The sequence below is a fragment of the Coffea arabica genome, chromosome 4c (assembly GCF_036785885.1).
Source record: "Coffea arabica cultivar ET-39 chromosome 4c, Coffea Arabica ET-39 HiFi, whole genome shotgun sequence".
Classification (NCBI taxonomy): Eukaryota; Viridiplantae; Streptophyta; class Magnoliopsida; order Gentianales; family Rubiaceae; genus Coffea; species Coffea arabica.
Window position 1 is genome coordinate 43,235,900 of NC_092316.1, and position 11,487 is coordinate 43,247,386.

General features: G+C 36.2%; 1 protein-coding gene across 1 annotated transcript; it reads left to right on the forward strand.

Annotated features, from left to right (window-relative positions):
- Positions 1-6,821: 6,821 nt before the first annotated feature.
- LOC113739185 (UDP-glycosyltransferase 83A1-like) lies at positions 6,822-9,348 on the forward strand. The gene is made up of 2 exons (XM_027266423.2): positions 6,822-7,272; positions 8,468-9,348. The coding sequence occupies exons 1-2, from the start codon at positions 6,918-6,920 to the stop codon at positions 9,346-9,348; spliced, it is 1,236 nt and encodes a 411-aa protein (XP_027122224.2). The 5' UTR covers positions 6,822-6,917.
- Positions 9,349-11,487: the final 2,139 nt, after the last annotated feature.

The following is an 11,487-nucleotide window of genomic DNA, read 5'->3' on the forward strand; positions in this document are numbered from 1 at the left end:
CTAGAATTGATTGTTGCTTTTCTTGGATTTGATACAATGTTCGAATCATGATATTGAGCTCTAAAGTTTGATGTATGTCAAGATAGCAATGCAATTATCTCAGTAAGCAGTCAATTACTGGAGGAGTTGTCCTTTTTCTTTTTACTGGGCTTGTACTTTGGTATTATTCTCAAATTTGGTCTGTTTCTAATATATGAAAACTGTTTGCCATCCATCTTTTATGCTATCTGAATTTGTTAATATTGGCATAAATGTGATCACGTTGCTGCATCTACTGGGTTCACTGCCATTAAAATGGGTTCTTTTTTTTTTTTTTTTTTTTAATTGAAATTTTATTATTTTATAAAAATTTCGGCAGAGTTTCCCCTTAAAAAAGGACGAAACTCCCTGCCATCAAACCATAATTTGATGAGTAAGATGCACATCATATTGTCAAGGTTCAAATAGTAGGAATAGTGGGGCAATGCATCCGTTTTATAGGCTTGCATGACACATCTTGTTCAGTCATGGCTTTGAATGTCCATGGACACTTTCTTAATTGTTTTAAACATGTCTGCCCAATTTTTCATTTTCTTTTGAAATCATTCATCATCACAATACTGATCGTTGCCTTCCACAGCATTGTTAAGGCCATTTGGCATAACGCTTCCGATTTGAGAAAAAATATCCTTTACACCCACAAATGAGGAGCTGCTAAAGTACACAGATGTACATTTGCCATTTGCCACCATACCTACCTTGTTTCAAGCTCCTGACATTGGCACCTAAGGTGCCCCCTCCGAATCAGGTCAAGACTTTTATTGCGGTTGGGAGTTCATCAGCAGTTGTTGGTTTGTGACCCAAATTGGGCAGAAATTCCATTGATTTTACAAAAGCCTAAGAGTCTGAACCTATGTGGCCAAGTTGTTTTAATTTAGTCGTGGGATGAAAGATGAACAACTTCTTGTAAGGGTTGGGAGTTTGTCCAGCATTATATTTACTTGGTGGATCATACTCTTTTTTGTTTACCGCACTTCTTGGATCATACTTATGAGATTGTCAATTGATAGACCAAGATATGAAGGGTAAGTTATATAAATTTTGTGTGTGTTGATCCCTATGACCATGTAACAATCTTTTGTGCAGGTGAAGATTTCTGATTCTTTTTACAAAAGTAATTTTTAAACTGTTTAATGACTCTAAAGCTGTAAAACTAATTGTCACATCATGGATTTTTGGAAACATCTAAATATCTAGTCGTAACCCTTTTTTTTTCTTTCTTTTGAAAAGAAAGTAACCAAAAAGCATTATTGTAATAGTTTTTGGGCTGTTTTTAGAAAAACTTTACTGAAATATTTATTTGGGGCGTTTCTAGAAAAACATTACTGGAATAGCTATTAAATAAATGTGTCAAAGGCGTTTTTAATTGCAGTTTTGGTTCAAAAATGTTTGAAACATGAGCGCTGCTAGTCACTGAAGTTTGGAATAAAGTAAATGTAGCCCAAATGTTTCAATCTCTTAGCAAATTTAGTACTATTAATTGATTTTTACCAATTGTTATCAGAATCTAGTCACATACTATTACGTATTGATAATTAATTTTTTTAAAAGAATTAAAAAGCTCGAAACAAATATTGTTGGCCATAATTTGTGGTAAAAGAGGGTTAATTACTCGCATGTCGATCATGTGAGTGATTACTCTTTATTCCAGAAATACAAAAATTCAGTTGACAAAAAAAGTTTTGGTTAAAGATTAATTAGTAATGGGACCCGAGAAATTAATTATCTTTTATTATAGATTATGGCTAGCAATTTTTTTATCGATTATTAATTTTTTTTAAAAAAAATAGTTTCTAGTGCATGACTAGATTCCTGCATTGATTGGTAAAATTAGTCATTAGAATTAAATGTACATAAAAACTGAAACATTTGGGATTACATTTTATCCAAATATTAGGGATTAAAAGCGCTTATACTTCCAAACATTTTGGAACTAAAACTGCAATTCTCTCATACAATTGTTAATATCAAACCACGCACACACACACACACATTTGCATATACATATACATAGGTATGCTATATATATGTATATACATATATGTATATACATATATACATGATATGTATATGTATTTACATACATATATGTGTAAGCTTCTTTCTCTCAATTTTGCTTAGTCCGATATACCACAGATCTTGTTATAGAAAATCTTTTTATTTTTGTATTTTCCTTGTTCTTCTAATTTTTGTCTTTCTATTGATTTTAATTCAGAGTATTTATGCCAAAGTAAATCTATTTTTGCTTGTCTTAAATTTTTTAGAAATGATGCGGGATGGTGGTGTATGAATTTTGAACTGCCTTTTCAATTTACATCCACTCCAGAAAACGCATACAGATTAGCATTAGAAACCCTCAGACAACCAGGTACCTATTATTGTTTTGACAAAATTTTAGAGGAAATTGAAACAACAGACCAGTGTTTAGCACATATACAAATAAAAGACGCTAGATTATCTAAAGTAGCACACCACCATCCCGCATCATTTCTAAAAAATTTAAGACAAGCAAAAATAGATTTACTTTGGCATAATTACTCTGAATTAAAATCAATAGAAAGACAAAAATTAGAAGAACAAGGAAAAAAGCCTAGAATATTCTTTAAACCATACTATCTACTTAGTTTCCTCCCTTTGCATATCCAAGAAATTATTAGCCAAAAAGCCCAAGCCCAATATTATTCAAAATTAATGGCAGTCCAACAATACTTTTATGAAATAGCAAAAGATCCAATTAGAAATACAGCAGCCATTAGACTACATCCATCTTTCTTCATCGACCCAGAAAAACATTGCCCAATTCTAAGTCTTCCAATATTTTAAAATCTTCTTTCATTTCTTCTAAATATATATTATCCATGATAGTTCTGTTTTCTGATTTTTCTAAAATTTCATCTATAAAACTTGTGTTTTCTTGTTCTATAAAATCTGTTAAATTTAAGTCTTCAGATACTATACTATAAATACTTTCTGTGTATTTTTATAAAAGTACATTCTTCTACTAGTCTATTGATTATAAATCTTACTGCCGTACTCACATTTTTTAATGTTGGTTCCATGGGCGTTGCTTTGTATAAGGTATATATTTTCTTTCCTAAGTCGTCTGGTAATTTTGCAAATAATTTTTCTATAATTCCTTCATCATAAAAACATCCTGCTAAACAACTATAATATAAAAAGTCTTGTAAAAAAGGTTTAATATATTTCCAGTTTCTAATTGATAATTGTTCTAGTTTTCTTACCGATTCTATCTGTGTCATTACTCCTCCTCTATTTGGACTTGTTGCTAATAGAATTTCTTCTACTCGATTAACAAAATTCATTGGATTGACCCCATGTGCCAACCCATTCTACCCAATACTAGGGATACTTTGTATTAGGGTGGATGACGTCATCAGGTTGAGGTGAGATTCAACATGCCCAAAGCATTTTCTTCCTCCTTCATCGTCTTCCTTTCGACTGAAACAACTGATTCTCACCAGAAAATACAAAACCTATTACTTCCCACTCATCTCATCTCGATCAAAACCAAGAATAAGTCCTATGTTCAATGGGAATACCAAGATCTTCCAGATTCTGAGTGAATTTATCCATAAGATGCAAGAATTGTGCTTCGAAGGTTTTCCCGAATCTCCTTGCGAATCTAAAATGAAGTATCGAGAACAATCAATACTCTCTCAGATACAACTTCCATTCTATCAGATCGTGAGTCACAGGAATGACTCATTAGAGGACAATTGTATCAATTCTAGATCCTTCGGACCTTAAGGTCCGAGAAGCTTCTTTTTTGACAAATTAAGGGAACTGTGTGCCGTTGCGCTTGCCGGGGAAGATGAAGAAATAGAATTAGGATTTTCAATTTGTGGGCCACTTATACTGAGGCTCAACATATTCATCATTTCTTGATCAGATGGATCGATCAATTGTTAACTGGGCCTTGCACTAAACCCAATAAATAATATCCGAATATATGGTTAAAATGTTCTCAATTTCTTGATCCAATGGGCCATTGAAAATATCACTGGGCCTGGCACTAGGCCCAATAAATAATATCCGAATATATGAATAAAATGTTTGACTCAATAGGTCAACTAGGGGACAACTGGGCCAATTAATTTCTCGTAGGCCTTGCACCAGGCCCAGGCCAATTAAATCGAAAATGTTATCAACTTATTGATCCACTGGGCCATTTAAAATGTCATTAGGTCTCGCACCAGGCCTAATAAAAAAATAACACTAGACCCAACCATAGTGATCATCAATGAAGAAAATATATAACTCTCAGAAGCGTATTCATCAATCTTCATTCCAATTGCTATTTAAATGCACTCCATCTCATCCAGTTGATTCAGCCCCATTTAGCAGAATGCGGCATTCTCCTTCGTCGAATAGCACCTATTCGCCTCCAGATATCAAGATCAGGCACCGCTTGTCCAAGAAGAAGAGGCGAGCAACGAGAATTAAGTTTGCGTGTGGCTGCTGCATCCTGCACAGTAATGGATGCAATAAGGGACACCATATTCTCAATATTGATGCAGCAAGGAAGTTACTCCTGGGAGTTCCAGAAGGATCCCCTTTACTTAACCACGCTCAAGGCTAGTCTTGGTCGGTGTCAATTCGGACAAACTACAACCTCCGCAAGAGGTTCTGTCTCGACAAGATGTGGGCACGGCTCCTGATCAGGACTCCCTGGTCCTTGAAGGACGTGGATCCCATTAGGATTAATAATAGGGTCAGGGCTCTCATAACGAGCCAATTATGTAATTACGGCGTCATAAGTCCGATTAATCTAGAATTAGAGTGTAGGTCCCTGACACGTGTTTGGATTAATTGCAGCGAAGCGGATTTCCAATTTGTATGCATCTTGTTTAAGGATGAAATTAATTGAAGTATTGTTATTTTCATACTGCGTATTTATCACACGTGTCACTGCTGCATTAAATCCCTACATATGTACGAATACTCCAATCCTACGCCATATACTACGTTACATTTCTACGTATATCGCTGTGTATGTGGGGTCCACATCCTCGATCATAGGGGTTCATGAGTCCAAGGGTTCCATTCCTCCTTATCAGTCCACTTCTTCTACTGTAGGGGTTCAATTGCTCCCGGTGGAGTTAGGATTATCCCCAGCATCCTCTGACTCAGACAGGGTTCCCTTCAGCTCCTCAACTGCCCTGAACAGCTGGTCCAATTCGCAGATGAATCGAAGGCTCCCCATGCGAAGGGTGAAGTACATCCCAAGGAGCACTACCTGCTCCATGCCGCAGTCCCTCAGCACCGCGAAGAATCCTGCCATGTTCCTTATGTTTGCTATTTCTTCAGCTCTTCAAAACGCACCGTATCGAGCAATCTCCTGGAACAGGACGTGTCGAGCAAGGAATGGTCAGAGTCTTCCATCACTCTGCTATTTATCGTCCTCTCTCTTTGCCACGTGTCACGCATCGCGACCACCAGGACCGGGGACACGTGTCGGCAATCCCGATGTGGGTGGGATTATTCAAAATTCAAAATTCGACGTGGGTGGGATCATTCGAAATTGAATTTAAATTCAAATTCCAACAGTGCCTCCGGGCACTGTTCTCTACTTCAACCAATAGCGCTGTTCATCATTGTAGGGCCGCGCTCTTTCGAGCGACCAGTGGCCTTCGGCCACGTAGTAAAAGAGTACGACGACCCGCGTTCCAATAACGTGGGGGATAGGGGGGCCCGCACTGTGGGCCATACAACCCAGGTCCTGGGTTGCCCTTTCTCTCTCCTCCCCAGATCAGATCCGAGCCGTCCATCCTTCGGATGGAGGACACATGGACGGTGGATATATGTATATATACATATGTATATATGTATATGTATACTCATATATATGTATATATATACATATATATGAGTATACATATACATACATACATACATACACTCATATATATGTATATATATACATATATATGAGTATACATATACATACATACATACATACATATATATAGTATACATATGTATATGTATATGTGTGTGTATCCTTGTGTTTTGACATGTGTTCTAACATATATAGTATACATATGTATATGTATATGTGTGTGTGTATCCTTGTGTTTTGACAAGTGTTCTGATTATTTTATAGATCAAGAGCAATAATCGACGAAATAACCATGAGTGTACTGATTAGATGCGGATTATAGTTTAACGGTCGTTGAGATTTTATGCCCCATATATACACACACGTGTGTGTATAAAATATCAAATAGTATAAAGATCCTAATTCTGCGACATACTTTTACCATTCACACAAACAATGGTAGATATCAAATAATAGCAACAAGATTTCACAGTTTACAAAATTAAAGGAAGATAAATCTGTTTCGTTTGGGACTGCCCTAAATATTTTTCCTTCTAGAAAAATCCTAGTTGTATCATTACTTCATATCTAGAAAGAAATGGAGTGTCCTAATATAGAGAAAAGCCATCAATTAGGAAACTGAAAGAACCATCAATATTTGCACACTTGTATAATTTAGGAAACCTCAACCTAATATCCGCAATTCATGGAAACGTAACCTGAAAGATCGTAGAACCACGTTATCATGGCCAATGCATGGCCCTGCAATATTGCTATTTTTCCTGAAAAATACATTGCAAAAACTTGAACAACTAGAAGAAATTTGAACACCATCTTTCTTTAAAAGGTCATGGATGAAAAACCCCAACTTCCTCAATCAAATTCTGAAAACTTTAAACAAATGGATCATATAGGCCATGTATTAATCGTATCGTATCCTTTACAGGGTCATGCAGCACCTCTAATAAAATTGGCAAACACGATATGCAAATTTGGAGTGAAAGTAACATTTCTTACTACAGAATTTACACTGGCCAAAATGGGTTCTTCCTTGCTTATATCTGAGCAAGATGGAAAGCTGATCACGTTTGCTTCGGTCCCTGATGGATTAGAACCTGATGATGATAGAAAAGATCCGGCGAAATTGGCTGCAAGTATTTACAAGGTGATGCCTGGTTACTTGGAAGATTTTGTTATGAAGACTAACGACTCCAAGAATGGTTATGATAAGTTTACTGGTTTTATAGTTGACACACCATTGACATCTATGTTGAAAGTTCCTAAGAAGTTAGGGATCAAGTGTGCCACGTATTGGTGTTCCAGTCCAGGATGTTTGGCTCTTGGACTCAATCTTGAAAAGCTTATTCAGGCTAAAGTCATTGATGCCAATGATGGTAAGCATATCTTTGCGCAAGCATCAGCTACATACGGCTTCTATACAATTTTACACAACATGCACAACAAACTTTATATGTACTTTGCAATTTGCCTTCCTTTTTTCCCCATTTTCTAGGTGTCACGATCAAAACCTAAATGCATTTGCTTGTAAAAGTAAAACGCTAAAGTCATTGAAGATTTTAAAGTAGAAGATAGAGATAAAAAGGAAAGCTTTGACTATGATTTGGAAAGCCATGTTTCAGGTAGTAAATTTGAATTGCCTTGACTTCTATCTTGGAACTATTTGTTAATAATAATAAGATTAGCAAGCTTGCGTGCATATCATATGTTGTGTGAGCAACCAATGTACCTTCATTGATGGTTAGAGTTTCTTTAGTGAAATATATGCATGATAACCTCATTGAATTGGATAAATGGATTTATTCACATGATGTCCATATAATTTTCCGTATGTTTAACCATTTTCAAGTTATTTGCATTTTAAAGTGCCAAATTTAACATTTAAATACCTTATCCAATCAATTCACTATAACTGTTAATGTTAGTTAAATTCAATTAATTTCTCTTAGAAGGAAAATTTAATTAACTTTGGCAATTTAGTACACCTATTTATATTTACTCATGGAAATTCTCTTATTCATTTAGGGGTTCTAAAGTCTTCTCCTTAAGCTATCAAAATTCATTAATTTTCAATGAAATAAACTCATAGTATAATGTACTTAACCAGTACAATCGACAGTTTTATAGTGCACATTTCTAATCAGTGACTGTTAAGGGCTGCAAATTGCAATTCACCCTTGTTTTAGAATCACGAGCTTTATTTGCAAAGGAACCACAATCTATAGTATATAATGAGCAAGAGCTCGGTATATGCTATAAAATTTTCATTTCATGTTGATGGAGCATACCTACCTCATGCTGGATGCTTCTTCAGAGTTAGGAAACCACTCTCTACCACTATATATGTTAACCAAGCGTGCAACTAGTTTTTTTGATTGCCAATTCAGAAATTTTACCAACCATAGACTAAGGGATAGTAACAAATTGGATTTTAACCAATCATGCAACTTCGTATGTCCATTGCAATTTAGAGAATTATATAAGCTTAAAACAGGAATCATATCAGGATTCTTAAAAATTTCCACATTATTTTTTTGGTCTAAATATTTAGGTCAAACAAACATTCTGCAGGGACTCCTCTGATCAGTGAGAAGATTCCACTGCTACCAGACATGCCCCCAATGAGCCCTACAGAATTTACCTGGTATTTTCAAAGGAATCTAGATGCACAAAAGTCGATGTTTCAGTTTGTCCAAATGTTCATTAGTCACATGGTTTCAGAATCAGACTTGATTCTTTGCAATTGGTTCAGTGAATTGGACCCTTCAGCCTCTAGTTTCAATTCCAATATTCTTTCTGTTGGTCCCATACTAGCTGATGGACAGACCGCAGGAAGTTTTGTCTCAGAGGACTCTAGTTGCCTAAGCTGGCTGGATAAGCAATCTCCAGGATCAGTGGTCTATGTTGCCTTTGGCAGCACCTCCAGGTTCAGCCAAGAACAGATTAATGAGATTGCGTTGGGGCTTGAACTTATGGATAGACCATTTCTGTGGGTTGCTTGGTCAGGCCTTACTGTCAATGGAGCTTCCCTGACATTTCCTGATGGATTCACCGGAAGAGTAGCTCATCGTGGAAAGATTGTGGAATGGGCACCTCAAGAAAGGGTGTTAGCTCACCCTTCTGTTGCCTGTTTCATAAGCCACTGTGGTTGGGGTTCCATCATGGAGAGTGTAAGCATGGGTGTCCCTTTCCTTTGTTGGCCTTATTTTGGAGATCAGTTGTATTCTCAGACTTGCATTTGTGAAGCCTGGAAAATTGGTATTTGGTTGAGGGCTGGTGAAAGTGGGATCATATCAAGGAATGAAATTAAAGAGAAAGTCGACATGCTTCTTTTAGAAACCAGTATCAGATCAAATATACTCAAGTTGAAGGAGCTGGCCAGGAAGAGCATAAGTAAAGAAGGATCTTCATTTAAAAACTTAGAATATCTTGTCAGCCAAATGAAGTATTAAAGGTACAGTCTGATGCAAGAGAGGTGTTTAATTTTTCATGTTAATTTCAAAATGCTTCCCTAAATTATCATTTGGATGCAGCTTGAACCCTATAGTATCAATAGCAGCTCTTTACTGCCTTATACTACTAATATTTTGCACATTACTGAAAGCACATGAATTTGGTTGCTTGTGCTTGAATTAGGATATGATAACAACCATAAAATAGACATGTTGCATGAATAAGTTATTCAAATGCTAATCCTAGAAGCATCATCAGCATGAAGCAGCCATTTTAATTTAGTTGTACAATCATAATATCAGCATACGGGGAGCTACAATTGGGAGAGAGTTTCTGGGGATTGGAAGAAAATGCAGACAGTATGTTGGAGAGTTCTTTTTTGCGTGGATAGGCATAAAATCATCCTGAGTTTTTCTTGATCCTAAATATGATGGAGTTGATTTGGGTAATGTGCTATAATGTGTGGTAGTAAAGCGCTGCAATTAATAATTTGGGCATAAGTTGCAAGAAGAGTAAAAGTTTAGAAGGGTATTTTGCAACGAATCCTAATTGATGTCCTCAGGACTAGTGGAACACATTAGAGCACTGTGGTGCAGTAAAATGATATCAACGGAAATGTTATACTAGCAGAAAAGCAGAAAAAGCTCAAAAGAAATGAACAGACAATAGAAGATATTGGTTGTCACCAGTCACCAGAACCATTTCATGGGAAAGAACTTTGCCGTCTACCTGATAAGCTCAGGCAAAACAAGAAATATTGTTGATTAAGTTACCTGAATGTGCTGTCAAATGGACATTAAAGATTATAATTCTGTGACTCATGTTTTCTGCTTGTGAATTTAGTCTCACAGCCAACAACTAGCAGTAATGAATATTTAGTTGTTGATGTTGTTGGTTATGTCTGCTGACTGTAGGCATGTCTCTTCCTTTCAAGAACCAGATTAATTAAGAGGCAACTCCGTTGAGCCCTTCCGAGCAATTGACTTGTCAAATTACAGATGCAAACATTTCTTGGGAACCACAGACTGCTGAAAGATGGGGATCATTTTGCCATTTTGTCTTAACACCCTTTGACATTAAACAGCTTTGCATTGTCAATTCAGATCGAGAGCTTCAAGCAGTCGGAAGTCGGAACACAATGGTTGATAACAGCAAATAGTAGTATGTTTTGGATGTGTTTTATACTTTTATTAACATGCATCTTTGTATCTCTTAAGTGATTGCAAGTTTTAGTTCCAGACTTTCCAAAGTGTGTCAAATGTTTATGCGTTGGTTGGTTAACCAAAATGAAATTTCTTTTTGATTGAAACTAATTCCAAGAATATACACAAGACAATAATGATAATACAAAAGCAATTTAAAGACTAAGGTTGATTTCCTATGAAACATTACCGTTCTGTGAGATTATGTGTAAGGCAGTATTCTTCTCACGTTTTCATTGATCCTCCAGCCATTGAGTATAAGTCATCATCTACCAGTAACTCTGTAACATGCCAAATGCTATTGTCTGTGATGATGCCAGTTGTTAAATTTTTTCACCATTGTAAGGAGACATGGCTGCATAGAATTAAGACTTTGACGAACAGATCACAATATAATCATTAAGTTCAGGTACATACCATGGTTTGAAGACATGGTTTGAAGACTTGGCCGAGTCGTCTCCGTCTCGGCCTAGTCCGAGACGAGACCGTGACGAAATGTTTTCGAGATACGTGACAGGCTGAGACGTCACCGTGAAACGTTGAAACGGTCGAATCACATCGAATCACTCCGAGTCATCCTGAGTCAACTTGAATTTTTATTATTTTTACTAATTTTTTAATTATTTTTATTTATCATATTTTTTACAATTTTTAGAATATTAAATATTTCACAAATTCGCGTCTCGCCGAGACCGCGATCGATGTGGAACGGTCCAAGCCGCGATTGCGACTTTGAACCATGGTACATACACAACTTTGATCCATTTGAACCAATGAAGCAATCTACTAAATACAACCAATGAAACAAAAATAGAAAATGACAAAATCCACAATCATTTTTTCCTATCAAAATCGACGTGACCAGGACACAAGCTTCACACCATGGGCTTATGCTGCTATCTGTCAGAGAAATACATCATCATCAAATATATATAG

Coding starts and splice junctions, on each gene's coding strand:
- LOC113739185 (XM_027266423.2), top strand. CDS start 6,918: ATGGGTTCTTCCTTGCTTATATCTGAGCAAGATGGAAAGCTGATCACG. Junction 7,273..8,467: donor AGTCATTGATGCCAATGATG/GTAAGCATATCT, acceptor AACATTCTGCAG/GGACTCCTCTGATCAGTGAG.